Source organism: Atractosteus spatula, chromosome 2 (assembly GCF_055471065.1).
Source record: "Atractosteus spatula isolate fAtrSpa1 chromosome 2, fAtrSpa1.hap1, whole genome shotgun sequence".
Taxonomy (NCBI): Eukaryota; Metazoa; Chordata; class Actinopteri; order Semionotiformes; family Lepisosteidae; genus Atractosteus; species Atractosteus spatula.
The window spans coordinates 10013662-10040921 of NC_142707.1; the positions used below are offsets into that span (position 1 = coordinate 10013662).

The 27260-nt window shown below is 41.5% G+C and overlaps 1 protein-coding gene across 1 annotated transcript; it reads right to left on the reverse strand.

Moving 5' to 3' along the window:
• tacr1a (tachykinin receptor 1a) lies at positions 1 to 27025 on the reverse strand. The gene is made up of 5 exons (XM_088909607.1): positions 26631 to 27025; positions 14100 to 14294; positions 9175 to 9325; positions 8569 to 8765; positions 1 to 7001 (listed from the first exon to the last, which is right to left on the reverse strand). Exons 1-5 carry the CDS (start codon positions 27023 to 27025, stop codon positions 6707 to 6709), a joined length of 1233 nt encoding a protein of 410 aa, XP_088765733.1. The 3' UTR covers positions 1 to 6706.
• Between the last annotated feature and the right edge of the window lie 235 nt (positions 27026 to 27260).

Genomic DNA, 27260 nt, shown 5'->3' on the forward strand with positions numbered 1-27260 from the left:
TGACAATTATAAACAATTTTTATTTAGGAAAACATGGTTTGTAGCAGCAAACAATTATTTAAAATTCGAAACAGCATTCAACTGAAAAATGGTAAACACAATGAGGTACTGTTAATGACCATTTTAAAATAAAAACTGAAATTAAACAGAGACAAAACTGACCTGCACCATTCTAAAAAGCACAACACTGAGGCAGCGAGATGGAAATTTTGGAATACACCATTCAGCTCACAATTTACTTACACTTCGTAATTATGTACAGCCCTAAATTTCCCACAACACCAACCCAGACTCCCCATCCTCAGCCCCCTCTGGCTAGATTAAGATCTGTTAATGTCACACGCAAATTCAGGTTTGAAGGTTGTCAGCCACATGTGGTAATTTTGTCATTTATATGCTAAAGCTCCCAAGAGATGCTGCCTGCAAAAAATTGCTTTTGGAATTCAAGCTTTAAATACAGTATTAGGCTGTGGTTTGGAGATATCTATACCCACGTGGTAGGTTCAAATAAATAAATTAATTATGGTATAATATATGTTTAAAAAACAAAAAAATGTCACATTAAAATGCATTTTCATAAAGCTGGATCCAGTGGGCATTAAATACAGAAATGAGAGGAAGGTCTTGCACTCTAATCACTGTGTTCCAGCTGCTCTGTTCCCTGTCAGAGAGGGGGGAGAGGCTGTGCAGGCATCACACCTAGTCATATCATTGTATTTTGGAGTCATTTCTATATTATTATACACTTTCTCTAGTCCGATAATGCATGGCACCATGCCACAAGTTTTCTCTCCTTTAAACTGCAATTCTTTCATACCTGTGCTGCATCTCTGCAGATGAATATAGATTTATATGTGTGTATGCATCTAAATTTACACACTTAGATATTTTTAAGCTGCAAAGAGGGAAAAAAAACTCACACTTGGGTTGTGGAGCTCACAAGTGAAGAATACTCCATTGTCGCAATGTCGTGTTTTTTTTCCCCAGTTTACAGTGTGGAATGAACTTCTTCTCGTTCCTCCACAGTGTTTGCACACTGATGCAGCTCCTTGTATGAACATATATGCACAGTATGTCATTAAAAGTTCAAACCCCGCTAAAGATGGCAGCATGTTACAATTATTTGAAGTACATAATGATTGGTCATCATTTTGTCAAAGGTATTTGTCTTTTAATTGGTTTCTCGGCAGAGCTTTTTGATTTCCATCCTTTTTTTAAAACAGGGAATCACCGAATAATTCTTGGATTAACCTCCTTACAATGCTAGAGATGCAAGTTACTGTAGCTACTGTTAAATAGGCAATGTGGGTCTACTCCTGTGTCTCTTTAAGCAAGCAGTGCCTTTTTTCCAGGAAAAGTTTCAAATGGAACTTAAACTCTTCTTGCAGGCAGACAGCTTTCTAAGAAATCTGTCCTAAAGAGCATCCCCCAGTTAAGAAAAAGACTGAAGCCTGTGATTATACTGAAAAGGTATCAGAGGTTCTCCTGTATATAATGTAAAGGCAGACCTACTTTCAAAGCACTGTGGGGTGAGGGGGTGGGGAAAAATCTTCCTCTGTTTCTGGGGGTACCCCAGGAGAATCTTTCAGAGCCCCCTAAGGGACCCTCATGCCCCTTGTTGAAAACTCCTGACACAAGTTATTTTCTTCCTTCCTAATCCCTGTTCAACTTAGTAAAGCTGACGGCCACATGTCTACAGAGACATGGTAGGAGCTCAAGGCTTGTTATATCACACACAGCAACAGGAAAGTGGCTAATCTGAACCATCAGTTTCTGTCCCTCATCGGACCTCAGGGTGAAAACGTGTTGTAGCTACCAAACACAAAACGGAAAAGTAGCTGTTCTTGCTAGTTTTTTTCCCTTTATTCTAATTAAATTCACTGCTGGCTTCATCGGACATTCAGGGTTTTGCTTCCGAAAACACAAAACTGCTTGCCTGTCTGGGGGCAGACAGATTTCTTTTGGGTGACCAATGGCAGCAAAATAAGCCAAAACTGAAATTTTTGTTCTCCTTGGTAGCTGGAAAGGAGGCATTACGTTTCACTCACAAAGGCACTGGCAGTGTGACTGACTACCTGGGTAAGGACAGGCAGTCTTTTGACAAGTGAAATACGAGCTCATTAAAACTCTGACATTCTTGCAATTAGGAAGGGATTCACAGCTTAGCAGTTACTGAACGTTTACAGAGGCTTTGCTGATTTTGTGGTAATTTTACATGCTGTAAAAAAAGCCATTACATTTTTGTGACTTGTGCTTTTCTTGAGTCTGTAGATATGAAATAATTCAGAAGGACAGTTTATCTTTGACAGCATGTGCTAGCAGTTACAGGGGGAAAAAAATCTTACAACAAGATTTCTATAGGTCTATTTTGGGAAATTGCTGAAGACCCATCCTGAATCTTTTTGTAAACTTCTACTTACCACGATGGCTAAAAGATTTTAACATTGAACCCTTATACAGTAGATTCACAAAGACCAGAATAAGCAAAATAGACAAAACATTTCCTAAAAAGGAATCAGAGAATTTCACAACACAGCACTCACCTCATCACTCACTAAAGCTAACCAAGCAAAAAACTGTGTATCAAAAAATAATTTGTTTTCTGGATTTTGTTGTGTTTTATTTTGCTCGCATTTCACATTATTAAGCAAAGCTGCATCATATCTGCCTTCTAGAGAGATACTGCAATATGACATTGTTTTTTAAATGTTTTTTTTTCTTACTCCCCCACAGTAATTAAATGAAATATCAAAAGGTACCTTCCAGTTACTTTTGAACCAGAAAAAAACAGAATAAAAAAACCCTACCCCTGTGTTAAAAGATAATCCCAAGGAAAAGAAATCAAAACACACGACATAAAACATACAAGTAGGTTTCACTCTCATGAGAAGGAATTCTTGTACAGAATTTCTTCACACTGTGAATTGCCTTTTAATAAGGACAAATTATCCAGTGATGCGGGCAGTAAATTAAAATCCTTTCTTCTTCAGATCCAGCACGCTCCAGGCACTCTCAGAGCTGAGCACGCACAGCTAATTCACCAGCCATGTTTCTGAAGATCCAGCCCAGCCAAGTCATCATGTGTCTATAAATTGATAAGTGGCTGCAACAGCAAATGTGCATTGTGGAGTCCATCAACTTATCAAAAAATTGAAAAAATGAAGCCAGAAGACTGTGACAGTCCAGTACCAGGGCTAGCCAGCCCTGAGCTAAGCAACGAGAGGTTTCTGCTTCTCTCCTTTAGGGAATCCTTTTGTTTGATCCACAGAGCACTTTAGTCCATTCACTGAGCAGCAGCACTTTTGCATGCAAAAGAATCCCTGTATCATCTTTCTCCAGGACAGGTACAATAAAGGCAATGGTAGCTCAGTCCTTGGAACTCTTATGGCAGAGACAGAAGAAACTTGGTCTATAAACAGAATAGGCAGCCACACATGTGCAGCTCAGTCAGTTGTCTATAAGCATGTAAAGCATGTAAAGTGTGCATGTCTTTACTCTGCAGTATTACTCTGTGTGGTGGAGGATGGGACTATACTTTTTACATTGTTCTTCGTTTTTTCCAAAGCTGATGCAGGCATGTCCATTTGAATGAATTTTAGTTCAAAAAGGTTTCTACAGAAACATATGAAAGGCTACAAGCAAGAGGTGGCCACTTGGCCCATCTAGCCCATATTCAGCCATCTCCTGAAAGAAGCCATGTTGTCAGCTTCAGCAACAGTGCTGGGTAGCTTGTTCCATGCTCCCACACCCCGCTGGGTAAAGATGAGCCTCCTGTTCTGGTTTTTAAATGAACCTCCATCTGGTTTCCATAATATCTTCTCACAAGGAATAATGGGATCAAAGAATCTGACGTTTCGTGAAGTTTTGTTTGGTGTTTGAAGTATAATATATTCTGGTGTGACCCGCTGGGCTAAAGGCCAGCCCCCTGGCCATAGAACGAGGAGACTCAGACTGCCTGCAATGCAGATGAGGAGTGACCAGGGGAGACCTGCAGAAGTGGACATGGAGTGCAGAAGGGATACATGGGACAAAATGTGAAAAGAGTTGTTTGCGTGAGATATACAGAATACAGCTCTGACATCGGTAAAGATTTAGAACAACTGGTTGAAATTGTCTTGTTTTTTCTTATTCCTCCTGCGCTTACTCTTCTTTTGACACTTAAAATTACGTTTTTTTTCTTCAACAATATAAGTCAAGGGACTCATCTGTTCATCTCCACGCGGATTCACTGAGAGGGGGGCAGGCAGTGAGGTTGTCCCTGCTCTACTTAGTTCAATTTAACAGGTGAAGGTGCTGCATTCATTACAAAATGAGCAGAGGGCTGCAGATGAAGCATTACAAAGTTGACGGAGCATTTAAAGATGCTTTTCCCCCCGCTGTTGCTGAAGTAGTGAATGTGGTCTCTCTAACTGCAATGTTCGTGGAGAGATTGAAAAACAGAGACACTTTAGCAAGCCATGCAGTGGAAATGAACTGGGGCCTTGTTATAGTAATTGTAGAAAGTTAGGATTAAATGAAAAATAAATGCTTCCTTCTTCAATGGGATTTGATTTTCTTGAGATTGTGTGGATTCAGTTGACTAAGGCTTTACTTTGTTTTCTGCTCTGTTAGTGGGGGTTCTCCTGCAAGAACAGTGGAGACTAATTGTTACCAATTGGGTCCAATTAACAAATTTGAATGCAGTTCAAAATAGTGCTGAGATCAAAGTCTTGCAACAGCGGGGAGCAGATGAGCCAAAGGCCACGAGTCTCTGGTTTAGTGTGATAGTGTGGGAATATTTCAAGCTCTGAACATGTGTGAAAGTATTCTTTTTAAAAACTCAGATTTGTGCTTTTCAGCTTATCAGTTTAATGACTCTTCTTTGCAAATCTTTGCAAATTATTATTTACCATAAAAGTTGAAGATTCTCATTTTCACTCTCCGTTACCGTGAGCTCCACAGTGATGTTTTTAATGCTCAAATTAAAGGTCTGTAAATGATTCATCATGATATATTATTACCTCATAGTCTAGCCTTTCAGTGGCCAGCTTACTTATGTGGAATGCTTTTAATTAAATCTGGCACAGAAGAAGTCCCTAACTGAAGAGTGAGGTTTCACCAAAACTGACACTAGTAATATCTTTTCATATCTGTTCTTAATTACTTACGTCTCAATCTTCAGAGCTCGCTGACATTTTACTGACTCAGTACATCAATGCGGGCAATTAAGTTAACAGTTAACAAATGCAATATTCATTGAAAAGGAAACTGTCTCAGATATGAAATTTAAATGCTCACAGGCAAGTGGATTTTTCATTCCTTATTTTGTCATCAGTGGGCTCCTTCTGAGAAGAAGGTAGGAAAGTCATCCATCCATTTTCTAATCTGCTTATCCAGTACAGTCTTGTGAGGGAAGCCGGAGCCTATCCAAGCAACGGGCAAAAGGCAGGATACACCATGGACAGGATACCTGTCTATCACAGGGCAGAGACACAGTTTATATGTATATGATGGTGACAATGTATGTTAATGGTGGGGGTACAATTTGTTCAATTTTGCAGAGCTTCAAATAAATAGGAATCAAATTGCAGTTCTCTGACTTGGAATCAAAGGCCATGGCTGCAGGAGAACAGGGAAATGTATGGAAAGTCAGCTTTTGGTCCCATTATTGTCTCGCAATTTTATTTTCTGCATGTTCTCTTTGAAGTACTAGCTGGGTTCAAAAATAATTATATTTAATTGGAGAAGTGCCTGTCTTATCATATCCAAAGTGGGCAGGAGCTGTGCTTTGCTGTCTTGTTATTGCCTTTCTCTCTCTTCTGTGTCGTCCAAATGTCAGTAGCATGTATAATCCCCAGCCACAGCGCCTCATAAAATTCCCAAACTAATTTTCACAACAGGTGGGCACATTCACTTTCCCTCCCCCCACCACCTCTGCCCTCCATCTCTTGTTTTGGTGGTTTTGTTTTGTTGTCAGTAGTTGCTTGGTTTTGTGTGACTAACAAATATTGGGATCTGAAACGCTGAGCTGGAACTGTTGTTCTTTGGACTTGGCATATATTTGAATTAGGGCTCTGACTTCAGCATAAGGCAGATTAAACAACCTAATATTTGTAAAACCAAGGAGAAACCAGGCATGCAAGGTCTTATATATAGAGTTGCACAATATTTACAAATTCATATGAATGATTTGTCTTATAAGCCTCATTGTAGTGGTCATCCATCTCTGTTATGGAGATGCTTTCTCTAGCATGTTCCTCTTTAAATGAAACACAAGTATGATCTTAACATTGCTGTGGTATTCCTCTAATTGTATGCTAGTAAAGCTCTTGTGTATGGAAACTTCAAGTCTTTGTGTTGATATGGGACTGGGATGGGACAAGCTAGGCTGAATATTGCACTTCATAACTTGTATATGTTGTCTAAATAAGTAGGGGCAGGAGGAAACTTGGAAGTCCATGATACTTTTCAGAATAAAAAAATGGATTCCCTTTTCATGCGTAAATGGTAACTCTTCACACAGAGAACAGTGGTAAGTAGTGTTGATGCAGCTCTGGACAAGTCCTGGAAAAATCAAGGCTCCCCAGAATGGCATGGATTTGGAGACAAGACTAGCTCTCTGGAATTGAGCAGTTCTATGTTCTTTGCGAATGCTTTGCGAATGCAGCTTGTGAAGAGTTGCTCCAGAATGAGGGACAGCCTCGAGATGGGATCTTTCTGGGCGTGTCTAGGACATGTTGGTGCTGGAGTAGAAGCTGGATGTCTCCGACACGGTCTTGGAGATGCTCCGAGAGGAACCGTTCGAGGTAAGGTCCAGGGACAGGCGCTTGACCAGCAGGCCCTCCTCAGGGTCCTCATCAATGGCATTGATAACGGTGGACACCGTGGTCTCCATTCGGCTCGCCTTGTACATGCTGTTCTGCGTGTGGAGGTACCGTTTCGACTTCAGCTCCAGGCCCTCGTAGTCAGCGGCCTTCACACAGGGGCACCAGCGGAACGCCTGCTTGAACCCCGCGCGGAACCTGGAAGCACAGGACCCAGAGGAAATCAGAGGCGGACATTTCTCTTAGCCAGCGGCCATGTGACCCTGCAACTCACATCTGACAACCCACTGATGCTCAGCAGCTGTGAGCCTGGCCAGTACCTGGATGGAGACCTCCTGGGAAAAACTTAGGTTTCTGCTGGAAGAGGTTTTAGTGGGGCCAGCGGGGGGCGCTCACCCTGTGGTCTGTGTGGGCTCTAATGCCCCAGTATAGAGACGGGGACACTATACTATAAAAAGGTGTTGTCCTTCAGATGAGATGTAAAACAGAGGTCCTGACTCTCTGTGGTCATTAAAAATCCCAGGGTGTTTCTTGAGAAGAGTAGGGGTGTTACCCCAGCGTCCTGGCCAAATTTACCCCTGGCCTTTACCAATCATGGCCTCCTAATAATCCCCATCTCTGAACTGTCTTCATCACTCTGTTCTCCTCCCCACTGATAGCTGATGTGTACCTGGATGGAGACCATGGAGTAGAGTAGCAGTGAGCATTCTGGCGTAATATGGCTGCCCTCAAATCATATTGGTGGGGCTGCACACTTGTGGTGGTGGAGGGGAGTTTCTCATTACCTGTAAAGCTCTTTGAGTGGAGTGTCCAGAAAAGCGCTATATAAGTGGAAGGAATTGTTCATGAAGCTCATGTTTCTCATCTTAAACCTATAGTTTGTTTTTTTCTATCTACATGTAACGTGTAATATTCTGCACTGGCCCATTAAGTGTCAACTGCCAGGCATTTGCCCAGTCTTTGTCTAAAGAGCTTTGTGGTGGCTTATGTTTTCAGTTTCTTCCTTGATAAACAATTGAGTGTTGTAATGTATTAGCCAATTTCCTTTCAACCTGTACAATAGTTTGCTTCCAATCTGTGGTCCGAGGACTACTTGTGGTCCAAGATTAAACTTCAAATCAATAGGGCATTTATCCATATGGCCTTTATGCTGTTCCAATATAAGCCAATTTCTATGTATCAATTAATCAATCAATCATTTATTTATTTACTTGCTATGTAGTCCTTTGCAACAATATGTCACAGAGCACAACTACACACTGTGTTACTTTGTTCATTTACTGCTAAACAACACAATAAGCACCTTTAGTTCCTGTGGTCCCTGAGTTACTCCTGAAGCTGGATCAGAAAGTTCCTGTATACTTTTGAAACAGTGAGAGGAATTTGAACTCAAAACCTAATGGAGAGAAGTCCAGTGTTAATTCACTGATGTGTTCCAATACAATGCCATTTGCACACATCCCTGCTCTGGCCTTGTTACTGGACTATGTGTTGTCAGACACCACAAACAGCTTAAAATGTGCACACTTCCAGATTAGAATGGGAGAATAGTTAGAGTAGCAGTCACAATGAATTATGAATTTGAATATTTCTTAGTTTCTATGGCCAATCACAACACTAGAGGAGATAAAAATTCTCAGTCCACCTTTTTGAGCATACATAAAACTGCTCCATTCTTTACTGAGAAAGTGACAGTGTCTTGAGCTCCATTAGTACTGCCTTGCTGTGTAAGTGACTGGAAACTGGCAAGGTGGTGTGGCCATACCTCTCATTCAGGCAGCAGTAGATGATGGGGTTGTACATGGTGGAACTCATGGCCAGCCACATGATAGTCAGATACACCTGCTGGATGAAACGCTCCTCAGACAGGTGGGGGATAAACTCATCCAGCAGGAAGTAGAGGTGAAAGGGCAGCCAGCAGATGGCGAAGGTGCACACTACCACAATCATCATCTTCACCACCTGCATTACAAAAGCATGGCAGAGCCAAGAATCAAAGAAGAGGCACAGACAATTGAACACCAATACAAAAAGTACAAGGAATCAGCCTATAAAGACATGCAAAGACCCATAACGGATAAAAGATATAAAAGATATTAATATGAAACAGGCTATTTCTCAAATCACATAGATTAAGACATTAGTGTGTGACAATTTCTCTTGCATAGTTCTGATCAGGATAAAATAAACCAAGGGAGGTGTCAGCTATAGATGGGCTTTCCAGAGGTAGCAGACAAGAGAACTTCTGCCCCCACAGTAAACGAAGGGACACAACCATCTTTGAGCAGGGAGCAGCACCAGGGAGAGGCTGTTGAATGCCAATTCAATGTCGGCTGGGGATTTGTTTAATCGTGCGGATGGATGGTGTCACCTTGCGCTTTGCTGTCAGCTGCTCGCTGTAGCGGTCGGAGGAGTCACCAGGAATCTCGCTTGCCCACAGGGTGAGCCCTACCACCAGGTAGGCACACCCCATCACCAGAAGGGGCAGAAAGTAGATCAGGATGGCCACACAGATGTAGTACCTTCAGGAAAGAGATGAGAGGAGGCTTGAGTCAAACAACTGCCACTCCCTTCACACGCAAATCCCATACGGAGATGCTTGCAAGCACTCTCCCATTAGTTGAAACATGATGCATGTACAGTATGTGTGTGCACATGTGCCCTTTGGTATGTGCACACCAAGAGATGCATGCAAGCATTTTTGTGCACTCACCAGTAAAATACCTCCTCAAAGAGAGAGAAACAATAACAGTTCTGAGAAACTCCCATTATAAATAAAAACAAATGGAAAGCAGTAAGTGTCAGATCCTTTTCCTCCGTCTCATGTCTGACAGATTAGTAGCCTTCTTAAAAGGATAATGTTTACAAAATCCTCCAAGACCTAATAAGCAAATTGATTATTTAAAGCAACCTAGTGTGGAGAGGTTTGGAATTTTAGTGATAAATCCACGATCTCCAGGACATCACATATAAATATGTGGTACCTTTGCAAAGCACATGAATTACATTTTTTTAACTGCTGCCAAGAAAAGACTGTTTCACAAGTTACCGAAAATAAATAGGGAAGAAAGGCTTCATTACAAAGAACAAGATTCCGAACAGTTACCAGGGGAGCCTTTGAAGCTCAATTTATTTACAACACAAGTAACAACGGTGCTAATTAAAGCATCTTGGAGATAATTGCAAAAGACAGGCATGGTGCTATGCAGGTGTATTCAGGGAAGTGAGGTTGCCTGTTCTGCATTAATTTTCAGATATTTTCTATTCACAGAGAATGCAAAAGAGAGCACAGATCTTGGATCTTGCCTTGGGTGTATGAAAAGAACAAGCTTTTAGGTCAGATCTGAAATTGATAGTATTCTAAAAAGAATTGCTGGTTATCTCATTTAAGCCTTGTGGGTATCAGGCCCTTGTGTAAGATCAACACAATGTTTAGCAGAAATTCAGTAGCTTGGTTACATCCTAATAAATGCGATAGACACATTTTGGAAAACTCTGGAGCTAAATGAGCCATCCATAAGGAAACCGTTGATCTTCCCTGTTAAAAATACCAAAGCTTCCTTCCTTCAATTAAGTAACATTTAGGATGCAGTTAGGATTAATTAAGATTTGAAAAAATTTTGCATAAAGTAATTACTTGTGGTTCCCAAGAAAAGAACACTTTGAGATAATGTTACTGAATTTTGTTTCACACTGTCAAATCCAGACAAAGACTTCTGATTTCTGGGCACATATCAAGGTAGAAGTTTCTTTCAGTGAAATTCATGTTACAAAAAAAAACATAAGAAAATCTTTTTATTGCATGCTTTATTGCATTTTATTGAAGATAAGATTTTTGATTGCAAGGGACTTTTATGAGCCTTTATTCCCTTTGTATTTTTGGATTTGAAGGTAATCCCCAAAATATGAACGAAATGTAGGGAAAGCAGGTCATTTACCCCTGTAAAAAGGGGTTTCCACAATCACAAGAACCAGGAACAATTAGTTTACAGCCTTGTTCTATACAAACTGAACTGTTCCACTGATTTATAGATTCCATAGATTTTCTAAAGGCAGAAGGCTTAGGTGTTCTTGTACTAAATGGCTTTGGGTAATTAAGGAAATTCCCTGCAGTGGTATGCTGCACAACTAAATCAATAGGACTTAGATACTTTAAAACTGGCAAAGGGGAAGCCAGAAGAGGATTTGGAAAAGACAAGCTACGGTAACTAGATCTGTAAGCCACTTTCTGCTTTCTGGCACCAGGGTAGTCAGGTTCATGTTAACAGGCGGAAAACGACTGAACAGCCTCCCAGCAGATTGTATGCTTCTGAGAGGAACAGATGAATGTTCCATTAGCAGGGGTGAATGATGGGAATCTGCAGATAGCAGGAGTTGCAATAGCTCTATTAATACACAGCCACGTGCCCCATAGGCTAATCCCACCAAGGACAAAGACTGGGTGTCTGTAGGTGAGGGGTGACTCCAGCCGGCAGTTTCACAACAAACGTGGCCACTTTAAAAGGCTCCTGCTCTGGGGCAAAGCTTCTGATTTTCAATTTTTTGCAAGAAACATAGAAACAGAAGGATTTATTGTCATTATTTTTGCATTTAAATGCAGGTTTTGAAAAACAGCTCTGGAGTTTATTTGCAATTAGAAAACATGGAATATTCCTTAGTGCTGGATCAAACAAAAGAAATGAAACATCAGTAAAAATTCACCAGTACTTCCTTCCTTTGTCAAAACCTGTAAATCTCTCTACTCTTTGTTTAGTCTAGTTAAGCCATTAAGAGTTATTTTAAAGGTTTTGTTTTGTTTTATATCCAGCATGTGTGGATTTCTCAAGAAATGTTTGAAAGTATGTTTCACAGCTGGCAAACTGTAGAATAAGTTAAAACGGAACCTAATTTTGAATCAAGACAGTATCTAGTCTGTTAACAGAGGTCCCCGTTGTTCCAAAGGTGTCTTGAAGACACAGGTCTGTGTTCTCTTCGCAGCAGAAAATGTTTTCTCTGTGCTGTTTATACCAAATTGCAGTTGTGTTTTCAGGCATGCAGGATGAACAAGAAGGGAATATTTGTAGTAAAAGGGAATGAAAAACCCACTGATTGACCTCCAGACCTTTGGAATGGCTCTACTTTGGGATTACAACTGTGACTGACTTTTCTTTGCATCTGTACAGTATAGTCATTTCATTTCGATTATTACAAAGGGATTAAGTTGTACAAATTGTATACACTGCGAACTGAGCCTGCAGCCTTCACTGGCACGCTACTGTACATCCCTACCGTCTATCACAAAAATGAAACTATCAAATACAGATACTAAAATAGTCAAAGAGGGCGGATGCCAAGGACACACTTTGATTGTTTATGTGCATATTTCTGAATATGCACAGCTTGACCACAGACAAGGCACCCATTGGAAAAGCTATGAAAAGAGCAGGGGCGGTTTGGTAAGTGATTCAGTGTGCACGTAGAGCTGCAGTATAACAGCCAGCACGAAGCAATTAAGAAAACTTCATTTGAAGAATGAGCTGAATATGGGAAAAAATGAAAACAAAGATTTTTTTTTGCATTTAAAAAGTCTATTAACCTGCAAAATATAACAGGTCTTCCAGAACACATGATTAAGCTCTTTCTGAAAAGGACTCATTCAATCATAGAGCCACATTAATCACATTATTACTCAGTGTTTTAGAGCTGTGACAGCTGGGAGAAGCCTTATATTAAAACACTGTGACATATTGCCTTTTTAATCTTGGTTTGGACTGCAAAGGGGATATTAGCCTTGCTGTGTTCCTTTGTCTACAGCTCCACTTTAGACTGGCTAACAACTTCATTCTCAGGATTAGCCTGCCACCCTACAGCCACCCCCTCCTCCACTCACCCAGGGGAGGTATATCTGCAGACTGTTAATAACCGACTAACCTCAGTGCCAGTGGCCTTTATCAGGCCTTATTACTATAATAAATAACAGGGTCTGCAGCCAGTTGACTGGAGCTTTTGGTCGATTTTTTCAGACAGAGGCCTCACTATTATGCACTATATTTTGATTTTATTGCTCTGTGCTTTATCATGCTCTCCGTCTAGGATAGCTGCTATGAATTGTATTCAAAAAGGCACTGGCCTGTATTTGACACTATAATTTCAAACTTTTATTTCTTTAGTGTGGAGATGCCAGACCTGGCAGACCTGGAGAGTCACAGTGAAGAAGCCAGTGAGCAACGTGAATGCAAAGGAATGTTAATGCAGTTTTCCACAATGACCAGCGGGCATCTTCTCCCAAGGGCACACAGGAGAGTGCCTGCGCTACTGCAGAGGCTTAGAAGCAAACTTCAGAACTTCAGCAATGGGCAGTTCTGTATACCATAGCAGTGATTGATCAGTGAAACCTTAATAACTGCAGCAGTATTGTAGAACAATTGTCCATGTCTGTGTAATTGTTTGCTTTGACACACCGAGTACAAATAGTCCTGGGTGCTGGAAGTTTTATGGTAAAAAGACGCTTACATTTACATACAGCAGTAGCAGGATAACCCTGCTGGAATGTATGAGTTAAAATGTGTTTTGTATGAGAAAGGTTTTTGTACAGATTTTAATAATAACAAAAGAGATAACATCAGACATTAATATCCTGTCTTGTTACAGCAAGACATGGGTAAAACAAAGGGCTTGATTAGCAGAGTTAGTTTTCTTAGTTTTTCATAAAAAGAAAACCAGCTGGTTTTATGAGAGAGCTTCTAAGGTCCCTCTGGATTAAACAATATGTTTATTCATATATCACCCTGCTACTCACTGCAACTGAAGCTCAGCAGGTGTGAGCCTGGTCGATACCTGGATGGGAGACCTCCTGGGAAAGCTAAGGCTGCTGATGGAAATGGTGTTAGTGGGGCCAGCAGGGGGACCAGTACTGATGGGGACACTATACTGTAAAAAGGCACCGTCCTTGAGATGAGATGTAAAACCAAAGTCATGACTCTCTGTGGTTATTAAAAATCCCAGGGCGTTTCTCGAAAAGAGTAGGAGTGTAACTCCGGTGTCCTGGCCAAATTTCCCCCTGGCCTTTACCAATCATGGCCTCCTAATAACCCCTACAGTATCTATTAACTGAATATCATTTGCTACTTCAAAGTGTCATGACAGCAAGCTTTGAAGCCACAAAATAAAGTGTCTGTGCAAATGTCTAAAAACATTTGCCAGGCACTTTATGTTGTCATAGTTTCAACAAAAAAACAACAAATATGATTTACTAAGATTATCACTTTAGTAAACTCTGAATGTACTGTAGCCAGAGTGAGTGCTGTCTGGACTTACGTCCTCCTGAAATTCCAGATGACATATTTGGGCCAGTCAACATAGCAGACGATGCGGCCGGGCAGCTCGGTGGTGTTGGAGTAGTAATACTGTGGGAAGGCCAGGCACAGAGCCAGGAACCAGATCACTGCCATGATGATCTTGGTCTCCGTGGATGAGAGCCGCTGCTGCAGAGGGTGAATTATGGCCACATACCTGCCAAGAGACCAGGAGGCTCTGTGTTACTGACAAATGCATGAATTACACAGACTTCGCTTTCTCAGACCTGACCCTGAAGTTCCCCTTTGCTTGTGGGTTTGTCGTCTCAAATGAGTTCTCTCTTCCTTCTTCCCAAGCCTTCGCTGAACTTATAATTTGCTCAATCAATCAGTTACACTTTTCAAGTGGCTTGTACCATTTTATAGCTGCTGTGAAACCTCTAAGCTGATAAAGAATTGAAAAACAATAAAAACGGAGTCTGAGCAAACCAATTATTAGGCGAACTTTTTGTTTAATTTACGGAGAACTGCACTGGAATAAAACTTAGCAGACACAAGGTCTTCTAGGGCCATGGTTAAAAAAAACCCTGAGCTGACTGTTGAGTGAACACAAATAGGCAACAGTGCTCACACATCACAAGGTTTCCTTGACAACAGAAGGTGAGAGGACAGCACAGTACGCAGGCATTTTCATATACTGTACCTGCTCATAGTACATCTTTTGACATGTATGGGCAAGGAAAGCTGTTTCCCTTACAAAACAATCAAAACAGAAAGAGCAACGAACAAAGTGGAGTTCAGGGCTTTTACTGCACAGCATGTGTTTTATAATTATGGACCAATTCCAAACACATAAAAACAGCAACAGAAATAATAAAAGAGAATGTCTTTCAACAAGCGTCACACAAAGTCTGATTGCTCTTGAGGTCAGAGTTGCAAACTGAAATAAAAAGACAGAAAGGTTGATGTGTCACAACAGGGCAGCTCTCCTGTTTGAAAAATCCTCTGAAGTCATCTAGTCATGCTGCTCTTCTGTGACAAGGCGCTATTTCACCTCGAATAACTTTGTTTTATAAACATACATGGTAACTTCATTTTGACTGGACAAAAAACAAAATCAGACTAAGTTCTGGCTCGGACTCCAGGCTATAATCATCCTGGAAAAAAAAGAAGAATGCTGGCCCTGGCTGTCACGATAGCAGGTTGTGTCATCATCAACCTGTCTCTCTGCCCCGGCTGCTGCAGAATCTGATCACCTGGAGACTTGGTGCACCTGGGATACTGTTCCAGCAGCTCTTGAGAGTAGCAGCAGCAACAACAAAGTTGACAGTTGGAAGCATGCACCTTTTATGCTCCTATAAGGCTCAAAGGCATGTATCTCCAGATTCCGAGAATCTTCCCGGAAGATATCAGATTACTGAATCCCTGCTAGTGCTGACCTGTATCTAAGCTGTATGTAATTTAACTTTGCTGTTGTTGCTGCTGCTTTTCTGTGTCTATATTTTGGTTATTCCTTCATGTCTTTGTATCAGGGCATACATGCAAATAAGCATTTCGTTGCACTTGTGTATACTGTATGACACACAAACTGAACAGAACTTGTGCTTCGCTGACATGTTCTGTAATAACGTGCTACTGAGGTGGGGCTCGTGGTGCGATCCAGGAATGTAAAGAGCCCACGTGCGGGACAAAAGGCAGGTGAGTTGGGGAACCTGCAGGCAGCACACTGGAAAGCCCAGACATCACCACACCATGTCTATCTGCGTGCATGGCTCTTCTGCTGCCTTTCTTCCAGCAAGTGGGTTCTTAATGTTCCTGGATGTTCCTGAAAGGTGGATGAAAGCACTGTGAGAAAAGTCCCTGCACCTACAAGTAAGCATTGAACCAAGCTTTGCCCTCGGTCTAGGAAATAAAACAACACACTTTAGTGTTTTCTTTTTCAATCCAGAGCATCTTTATAAACACTGATGATCTTGCACCAGCAAGGTTAAGCCATTTCAAGGAAGACTTGATGGTTTCAAAGGGCTGTGTTTGAGCCTCATAATGAGCCTTATGATGATAAGGAGATGGGTACTTGAGGAAAACACCTCAGGGCTTTTTGGAGCAGGGAAAAGGGCTCCAAAAGCTGTCCTGGAGGTATGAGATGAACCCAAACATTAGAATGCAATAGAACGAGTACACCAGCCATTATCTAATAAAATAAGCATGGTGATGTGCTGGATGCTTTCCCAATTATGTTTAAAGAGCAAGCAGTGAGGTGGAAAACAAGATGCTTCCTTTTCAAGGAAAAATCAATGCTGTATGTGAGGCTTGAGAACACAGGGTGAAGCCCAGAGACACAGTACTTCAGCCAGAATGAGACTACAGTTACAGCTGCATTCTCCGATGGACGTTTTTTTTGTGTGTGTGTCTTGTGTTTATTTACTGTAGTTGACTTTGTTGAGCTTACATTGTTTATTGTATTGTAATCCCTCTTTCCAAATTCCTGCATATATTAATTTTAAAGCCCTCATCTCTTTTTCCAGCTGCTTTCTCCTGACGGTGTCTCAGGGACTCTGGTCTGCCAGCAGGGACGGGACTGCGTGTTCGTCAGCAGAGGTAGGTGCTCTCACTGGGCAGGGGGAGCCCAGAGGGACATCTGAGCAGAGATACCTGCCAAGTTCAACTAGCACACTCGTCAGAGAGAGAGGGTGAGAAGGGTGAGAGGAAGCAAGAGAGACACAGAGAGAGTGGGAAAGAGGAATGGGGAAAGAGGAAAGAAAGAGACTGAGAGGAGGAAGTGGGGGGTGGGGGGGGCATCAGTGTGAGCCAGTGGCAGGGGCAGAATTCAGTAATCTGATATCTTCCAGAAAGAAACTGTCTCTGAATCTGGAGGTACGCGCCTTTGAGCCTTATAGGAGCATAAAAGAGCATATAGTTAAAGAGGGAGAGAAAGAGAATCAGAGATGCACAGGGAAGGAGATATACAATAGGGTTACTAAAAGACAAATTTATAAGGGATTATCTGACATGCTAGGTTTGCTGCATTATTGTTTTGGAAGAACAGATAACTAATACTTTAAAGTGCCTGACTAGGAATATTAAAATACCACTCTGGGGATCTACTTCATTGTTTTTTTATTAGGATTAAACAGGTGTTAATGTAAATGGCAGTAAAAGGCTGTCACCATGGGAGAGAAACACAGCCTGTTCACATGCTGTCAACCAGACGTGTATGAAAACTTGATGTACTGTACCACAAGACCTTAAAATATAGTTTTGTATGGATTCTGAATCCATAATTCAAAATTCTGAATGCAACATTGCATAACAAGTCACCTATACCTGTATGTTGCAGTGGTCACTAAACCTTGGGGTTGTTTGAAATTGATTAAAGTAAATGCAGTGTTCAGTAAAAGAGAGGAGAATATAGATACTGTATTTCTCTTTTCTGGATGTATATTTTATAGTTTAGGGATACAAGAAAAGTCAGTCTGTGCTCTGGGTGAAGTGGCCTGAAACGTTTGCTCCCTTGCCCAGCTACACAAATGTCACACTGAACAGATGAAATGTCATTGTTGATGGTGGCCACACCTGTTTTCACTTCATGGAAATGCCAGAATGTCAAGTGGGAATGCCTTCCCTCTCATCAGCTGTTCTCTCAGGTTTTTACTCCAATAGTGTGTGAAAATGTCCAGTCCTGCCCTGTCCTCTAACTGCAAGGAAGCATTATAACACCATGAGGTACATGAACCTGGGAACCAGGAAACCAGGGCAGGGAGGCAGGAAGACCTTGAGCTCTTAAGAAAGTGGCTGAGTTTTACAAGTTAAAGAGTTAAAGGGTTAAAGACATTTATGGCATGTTGACTTTGGCCTTTGTTACCACATACATTGAACCTTTCACAGTTCAGTTTATTTATTAGCAGTGATGGCCTGTGTGTGTGCTGTCTGGTTTCAAAGAAAATATTTACAGAAACACACCAAGCCAGTCTCCCATCCTCCACACAACATAAACACACAGAATGCTAAGGCTAAATCTGCCAGGTTTATGACTCCTGCCTCTGAATTTTAAATTGTATTTTTCTTTCTGCCATGCTGCTCCAATTTAGTTTGACTAATTTACACCAAGGTCTGCAATCAATTCCTTTCCTAAGGAGCTTCCTTCCAGAGATTGATCAGCGTTCTTATTAGCTCTTCTCAAATTGGCTTTTTGTGTTTTTTTCTCCTTTTCCAAAAAGGCTCATTTTAATTCAGACATTTAAGAGGGAGTCGGGCAGAGAGAGAGAGGTTGTTCTGTTCGGTGTCTTGTCTTATTGAGGATGTTTTGAATGACAAGGGATATACAGTATATGAATCCTTTGGGTCATAGTGAGAGCATGTCTGGCCTGTTGTGACAATGGGCTTTAAAACTGCCAATATGTAACCATAAAGGGATATAATCTGTCCTGTTTCTCCTTTATTCCAATTTATTTTAACATTAAAGCTCTCAGTTGTCTGTTTCAAAACAGTTAACCAAACCAATTCAGCACTTCTCTCCACATCTTGAACAGTTTGACAGGCAATCTTTCAAATCATCACCCTGAATAAATTTGAAGTGTTTCCAACTAAGCTGATAATTACACAAATTGAGAAAGTGAGAGCAAGCTATTCCTGGAATTAAAAAAAACATACCAGAATACCACGAGACTCGGGGATTTGAGTTTCCCAAAAGTAACGCCTTCTCAGCTCATCAGTACAAAAATACTGGATGTTGTTCTGTCTGTGAAATCTACATCATGGATAACAGATTTGTGGAAAAGTTTGAAGCACGACAAAGGTACTGTATGAACATGTGGAAAAAGAGATTGGAAGTGTTGTGAGGGTATAGAAGATCATGATATTCCTAAGGAAATCATGGTTCTTGAATGACAAAGCACGCCATGGACCAGAATAGTGGGTAAAGGACAAATTGCAATGGGACTGTTAAAAAAAGGTGTTGTGAAAGCATAGGTAAGTAATTCAGGGTAAGATCAAATACAATGGAAGTATGTTAAACACACAGTGATGAAAGACTGATAAGACAAATGTAAAGCATATACAGTATGACTACTTGGAAAGCATAACAGATCATGAATGAGAATATGGCAAGAGCCTTTTGAGACCCAGGTACCCCAGAAGGGTACCCCAGGACCGTGTTACCTCAAAGTGCAAACAAAATCAAACCAAAGTGGCACCAGAAAGCCTGAGGAACTGCAAAGTTCATCCAGGCAAGGGTTTTAACTGTGAGGCGTTCAGCGATGCGTGGAGAGGATAAAAACCGATTCGAGAGCAGAGGCAAGCCCTGCACTGCTCTGACTCTGTGCAGTGCAGGCGGATAAGTTACAACTCCAATAATATACACGCAGGGATAGTAAAGCCAGTGCCTCTGCTCTGTACGTCATTCCAGCCTCCTGAATAAAGGGTCAACTGCAGAGCCTCTCATAAATCTCTGAGACTCTTTTAAAGGTCCCTAAATGTGTAAAAAATAAGATCAGTGGATTTATCTTTACAGTGTAATGCACAAGACATGAGAAACACTCACCTTAACCTGCTGCTGTTCAGATAGTAGATAATCAAATATTTGTCGAGTAATTGCTTAAAATAGCTTGGAAAACTCTGGTATATTCAAGAATTGCATAAGCATACAGTATCTCCAGCAGATAAAGCCTGGAGATGCTTTACTCTACAGCAGGAGCCTTCTGAATGTAGTTCAAGCTGATTTGTGGTGAGATCCAATCAGGATCAGAGAACAACAGTAAATTCCGGGGGGTTCTGTACCAAGATTCTTATTTTTTTTGCTCATTTCCACCACCTATCCTATTTACTAAGAAGTATCTTTACTAAGAAGTATTTACTATTTACTAAGAAGTATCTTCTTAGTAAAGCTAGGTCTTCCTCCCTTGGATATATTGTTTTGGTAGCATCACTCATGGGCCACTACATTACATAAAAAAACAAGACATCATAATAACTGATGGCAGTCTGGAGTTAATAATTGTGGGTTGATGGGGTCAAAGAAAGTTTAGAATTGTTTATGCCTTTACAAGCAAGCGCATTGCCTTTGGAAAGGCAGTGAATAAACAGTCTCGGCATGCTTACTGAACTCTGGCTGCTTGTAAAATGTGTCCCTCCTGCAGTCTGCTCAGCATCTCCCTTCCATAATATAGACACCCTCATGAGAACAAATGTCACACACCTGTGGTTCTCTCTTGCCAGATGGTTTTATTTCATTATCCAGCTGCAGAAGCTGACTGTGTTTGGCTTGTGTCCACTCTGTGCACCCACATGGGTGCACACAGAGGCTTAGACAGACACCCCCAAGCACCAAAACCCAGCACTAGAACCACATATACAGTATATAGATATGACACACAGAAGCACATGACTATGAATGTGCTCTGGTAGAAACATGCACATGACTGCTTCTCCTGGGCCCGATTCAATAGAGGATAGATACTCTTGACTTGGTGAAAAGAACCCAGTGTCAGTTTATTTATTAATGGGACCTTCTTATGTTCCAAGGCCTTGGTGCCTTTTGGAACTGTGCCTTAGAATGACACATCTGCCCTTGTGAACTGAGCTTCCATTGATGGTTATGGGCAAAAGAATCAACAAGGACTCCTGTTTTGTCTTTATGTTAATCCATATCTCCTGGCGTCTGCTTTCTAAGACTCAAGCTGGCTGCAGGTAGATAATGTAATTGCAAAATTGCATCCTGCATTTGGCATACACCCATCCAAAACACTTTCAAACCATCAGATTTTGTATTCTATATATCTATATTCTTAAATTTATCATTTTCATGTAATAAAATGCCCGCTATGTAAAGTCTATAGAAATCATCTAATGACATCCACAAAATAGTCTTTCTCTGCAAATCCTTCAAGTTTTGAGAAATCAGACAGCACTGCAGGACACTAGCTGACACTGTGATGCAAAGAAAATCTGGAGCATGCAGTGTCTGTATTCTGTGAGCAAGACAGACTGGGATGCCCTGTTATAGCATCAGATCGGAACAAGTAGCTGGAGGCAAAGTGCGCCTGCTGTTTTCTGTACTGGCTTTGTGCAGTCTAATGCAATGTGATCAAATGAGAGATGTCCCTTTGCAGCTCTTGCAAAGTTCATCTGCAATGCATACCCTGCTCTGTCAGAATCCAGAAATAACACATGACATAAGGCGATCCCTTTTTTTGATGATGCCGTTGTCGCTGCATTTTAAAAGACGAGCGGATTTCTTGCCCCTGAAGGGAAAATACAGCAGCTTTGAAAATGCAGAAAGATGGAGCCGTACTGTGTGTGGGGAACTCGCACTCTCTTTCTGCTCCTCAGAGTATCACCACGAGCCTTTAAAACAGAACATGCAAGAAACTCAGACAATACAATTTGCTTCCTTTTTTCTCCAGCAGGTCCTTAATCTTTCATCCTTCCCTACATTTTAGATGAATATAAGAACATAATACCTGAATGAAATACTAAATATTTCTTTAATGCATTAGTATTTTCCCTTTCATCTTCTAACGTTTTGCCATTTTAGCTCTAAGTCATTTTACTTCATCCTTTATTGTGCTTCTGGTGTTGTATTATAAAAAACATATATATTATTAATCTTGTGTAGCCTCCATTGCAATATGCTTTCTATTGACTTTCTCTTGACCTTTCTGATATCATTCCTTGCATGTGCTTGCAAGTTATTGGTCTCTGTTTCTTAAACTGGATCCTGTTTTATGATGGTTCCTTTTTTCTTTTCTTGAAATGATTTTTTAAATAATAGTCTCCAGCTCTCCATTTGCTTACTTGAGGATGAATCTGTTTCATGCAGAATAACAATCCATCAGAATGTCTGGAAACTCTCTGGAAAATTTGGCATTCATGCTCTACTGATTCCATATCTGTCTTCTCCCATCTTACAGCTCTTTTTTTTTTAGAATTCATTTATTTAGAACAATCTGCCTTCCTGAAATTGTAAACCTTAGGGATTCTACCCGGACAGTATTAAAATATACTTCAAAGCATTTATTCTTTGGTGCCGATGTGTGGCTTTTTTTTTTTACTGTGGAGCAACTGTTGCAGCCCAGCCTCCACAGGTGTCTGGACAGAATGTGACCTTGATCCAGTGGCGTGAAGACCAAGATGGCTGGAGGGGGGTCATTGTGCTCGCAGCCTTCATCCACCAGCAGAGCTGTTGAGATAGCCATGGTGGTCCATCTTCTCCTGCCTGTTCTGCCACGGAGTTCCCAGATCTCCATCACCGAGAAGGGAAGATGCAGGAATCACAACAGAGTCCTTCCATGCTTCATCTTGTTGATGCTGACTCTTCCTTGATCATTGCCCAGGTTTCAAGGCGAGAATGAGTGATAGACGTAGAAGCTCACTTTGGTGCATACCACATGGAGATCACAGCTCTATTAGATTTCTTCCACCTCTGATTTCTCTTCATTAATTTCAATCATGTTTAAAAAGACTAGATTTAAGAGGTATTCCTAGCTAGCACTGTGTGTTAGCCATGTTACAGTGATCCCATGCACGTCATAGTCATGACCAAAAATGGCAACTTCTGTGTCTTCCATTTCATTTTTAAAAAGACTGCTGGCATTCAAGGACACGCATGGCATTATCCGGTTCTCTGAAGGTCTGTTTCTCTCTCGGCAGAATGGTACCCTTCTCATTCAGATGCAAGCCAGTACACCTCTGCAGATAGCACTTGGTGCACAAAGCTTTCACCACTTTCGCTGAAGTGGTCTTCATCACCACATGTCCTCCTTAGCATTTCCATTCCAGCTGACCAATATCAGTGAGTAACTGATCAGAAGTCACTGGAGTGCAAATTCGAGGTAAATGAAGGTGGACCTATGAAGGTGGAGCATTCAATATTGTGCAATTATTATTATGATGCATTTACTCATTTAAAAATATTATTTGTCTGTTTTTTGATTGCTAATGCAATGCAACAAATTTGGAAAGGTCAGATGTGTGCTATAATTATGTTCTAGTATATTGTTTTAAACGACTGTAAAGGTGAGTGCTGATTGTGTATGTAAATTTGTCAGTGTATTTGTTAATGAAGTGCCTGAGTTTACCTTTACCCTCTACAATCTGGCTCTGTGCCATCGCAATTCAAAAAAGGCGAAAGACCAGGATTACATCTGTCGCTCATTCCGTTCCCTCGGCGTGAACGGGACGGGGGCCTTCAGGCTAGCAGTTTCTCCTTGCCCGTTTCACGAAGCCAGAAATATTGGATTCAAATTAATTAGAGAGCATTCAGGCGCAAAATGTTCATTATTGTTGTCTGCATAGATCTGAAGCACTAAGCGCTAAAAGCTCGACCATAATCTTCTTTTCATTTAATAACGCCGAGGACTTTTACAGCAATTTTTTTTTTATGCGCGCAGGAAAATAATCCGAAGTACTGCGTGTACAGCGTAGCTTTCTCCCGGGGGACACCATTTCTGTATTGAGCTGTGCTGGCTGAGCAAGGGTTTTATAGTATGACACAGCCAGACAGGTTAAGGTATATACTGCTGTCCCTATTAACCATCAGAGCTGACTGATTCATAATGTTTTCCAAGCGTGGACTTCATTTTTGCCAAATGTAGTTAGATGATTAGCGGTACGGTGGCGCAGTGGTTAGCTTCACAGCTTTGGGAGTCCCGCGTTCGATTTCAGAGCCGGGGCGCTATCGGCGTAGAACGCTGTTCACGCGTGTTTCCTTCGAAGTTAGTAAATTAGATTAATTGCTTTCTGGGAGAGCTGGTCCTGCCGTGAGAGCGTGTACCGCACGTGTCGGTGTCTGCCCTGCGATAGACCAGTATCCCGTCCAGGGTGTACCCCGTCCTGAGCCCGTTCCTTGGCGGGATAGACTCCTGCTCCCCCGTGATCCTGAATTGGATGAAGCGGTTAGAAAATGGATGGATAGCATTCGTTTCACACATACATCGCAAATCATCACTCATGAAAGGTTTGCTTCAATTCTTAGAGCACTAATGAACAGATCCAGTTTTTTTAATACTAATAATCCCACCACAAAAAGGTTAATACAAAAAAAAGCAGTGTGCATACTGTGTTATTACACATTTTACAAAAAAGATGGTGTACTACATCATAATACATGTACAGTATATCCTCGAAATAAGAAAATCTAAAACGTTTTTCTTTTGTGGCTGGGATTTTGGAACACCTTGTATAGACTATGTGTAAGACCTTGAAAAGTAAAGGCTATAATGTATGAAGTACGTAACCCAATTTTTAAGTTAAACTTAATAAAATCACAGTCACGAAGAAGGCTCCACAGCCGAAACGTTGTGTTTTTCTTCTCTTTTCAGCATGGAATAAGCCTTTGCTTGTTCCTTTGCAGCCTAAGCATTCTGACGCAGTAGTATTGAACTACTTAATAAAATCGCTTCTATTAAATTAAAATTTTCAGTATAGTATATAAAGTTGTAAAATGCATACTTCCACACACCAGTTTTCAGCAAACACGTCTCCTGGGTGAAATATTCATACCCCATCTATCACTAGGCTTATTAATATGCCGCAGCTTTCATTTAATTTACAGTCGGTAGTTAAGTGGCGAACAATGGAAATCTGTGGGAAGCAACAGGTCCTCAAGACTCCAAAATTTCCTCTACAATGGAAAGGCTGTCAGTCTGTTTTTTTTCCGAATTAAGCAGTGGTCTACTCACACATACACGTCGCCTTTTACCTTTCCGTCCTGCTGTACACAGAAACACATTTACACCCCCATATCACTCTCGTCCGCGCGAACGCTCAGCGCCTTCGGGAAACTGCCTCAAAACCGCAGTTTGCAGAACTCAACCTTTGAATATTAGTCTTATTAGATTGCTTTCTGCGTGGAGAAGAAAAACGGGAGACAACTGAATTGACTTCCTTCGTATGGTCTTTATTTTCTAAACTGTCTCATTCCTCCCTTGATTGCTTCAAAATTGCTTAGCTGCGGCACGTCTCTTTTTGAGAGAAAGGCAGACCATATTGCTATCACGTTATTTAACTTCTTCATTCACCCACATACTGCACATGCACCGCTACCAGACCTTACATCCGAGTTATATAAACCTTACTTAGCAAATGATAAACGTTATGTTTATTTAAAGTGTTGGGAGAATGCGCTTCGTGTAGTACACGCACACAAGTCGGAACGCACAATATACTGTACACATACTAAGGCATATTTAAATTATGCTCAGGTGGGGATCTGCGTCATCTTGCGTTCGCTGCAAAGGAGCGAGTAAAGGTTAATTTCACGCTCAGATTAAAAATAGAAAGAAGAAACACAAAGTTTCGGCTGTCTTAAGGTGGACCGAAACGTTGTAATATTCAGTATGAATGCTTTAATATTTCGCACATCCTTAGTATTACATCCGCAAGTACTGAGTATTACAGTTGAACTGATAAGATAAATTCACTTTAATAGGCATATACAATTTCTTGCATTAGGAATTCGTCTTTTCGCATACCCCAGTTTGCTCTCCGTGAGACGCAGACACACAGACTGGGAGAGAAGTTTTTTGGGGGAGAGCCGGAGCAAAGTTTCACAAAAGCCGTCTTTATTGTTACCCTGTTGAAATTAAAATGGAAAGAGGATATCCTTCCAAACGAAACATATTTTCCCTTTATTGTCTAAACCTGTGTGAACTATAACGCCGTCTTCATGAAGAATTCACCTGCAGTATCAATCTCGTCTCAACCAATCCCTCGTCGTTCGGTCTGAAAATTCCTTTCAAACTCGATTTCTATTCATTTTGTAAACCAATAATCCGCCCGTTTTCTAACTGCTTTATGCAATTCAGGGGCGCGGGAGAGCCGGAGCCTATCTCGGTAAGCAACGGTACTCCCTGTGGCAGCCAGGGCATACACAGACACAGACACGCACACACTCACACCACAGCCAGTTCTCCTTAGCAGCTTATCCTACCGTGGTAGGTCTTTGGACCGTCAAAGGAAACCGGAGCGAAACCGAGGAGAACATACAAACTCCACGCAGATAGCACCCCAAGTCCGAAATTGGACCGAGGGCTCTAACGTTACAAATTACAAAGCACTGCGCCGCCACAGTTCTATATCTTGCTAGTAAATTAGGGTTCAGGGAGGGGCCGAGGTTAGAGACTCAGGTCAGGAGCGGAGGTCTTCTTGTTTAGATTTGGGTTGAAGTACCGTGCTGCACGCCTGCTGTATGAGCGGGTCTGCAGGTCGCCGTCGAAAATGGCAGCTAGTTCTCTAATGTTTTACTGGCGAAACATGGGAACGGAAACAAAAACAGGTTTAAATTCAAACTGCCCGAGTCTACGCAAGGTACCCGACCCCCGGATACAGAGGAGTGACTTCAGAGCTGAAAACTGAAATACACGCAGAGGGCATTACAGAGGAAAATGTTAGCACTGACGCAGAACATAAAATGAAAGTGGCGCACAGATAGAAACAGAAGGTTTGTTTTCTCCCCCCAAAAAAGTTACTCGCGTTAAGGAACGGTAACTTACCGAGGACCTTGTTGGGGCGTGTATAGAGAGACAGGGGTGGGTGCATTGATACTCGGAGGACTTACCTATCCAGTGCAATCGCGGTCATGGAGTAGATGCTGGCGAAGACGGCGGCGATGGGGAAGAAGTTGTGAAAGCGGCAGTAGTCCAAGCCGTAGTACCAGTCGTTGTGCACAGCGTAGGTGAAGTTAATGACCGTGTTGAAAGCCGACATGGAGGCTTCAGCGAAGGCCAGGTTCACCAGAAAATAATTGGTCACCGTCCTCATCTTCTTGTGAGCCACAATGATCCAGATCACCACGATATTCCCCACGACAGACACGATCACGATGGAGGTGTAAGCAATGGCCCACAGCACCACAGTCCAGATGGGCTGAACGAACTGGTTCGAGTAGATATCGGTGGCGTTTTGTTCCGAGTCATTCCACTGAGACTCGGTCGTCGCGAAGAGCGGGTCCATCTCTTACTCTTCAGGCGCCTTTTATAGCAAACGTTTTGTTTTATTAAAGGTTTCTTTATAGCGATTTCAAAATGCTTCTATAGCCCACTACACATCGCTGTACGTACAATTAATAACGCATAGGAACAACCACTATACTTAAGTTTGTAATTTAAAAAAAAAAGGGTCTAAAGAAAAACTTTTACTGGGAGAACACCGACGGACCAGCGAACTGAATCGAAATGATTCATAAAAC

Coding starts and splice junctions, on each gene's coding strand:
- tacr1a (XM_088909607.1), bottom strand. CDS start 27,025: ATGGACCCGCTCTTCGCGACGACCGAGTCTCAGTGGAATGACTCGGAA. Junction 14,295..26,630: donor ACCGCGATTGCACTGGATAG/GTAAGTCCTCCG, acceptor GTCTCTTGGCAG/GTATGTGGCCATAATTCACC. Junction 8,766..9,174: donor AGCTGACAGCAAAGCGCAAG/GTGACACCATCC, acceptor TTTGTAATGCAG/GTGGTGAAGATGATGATTGT.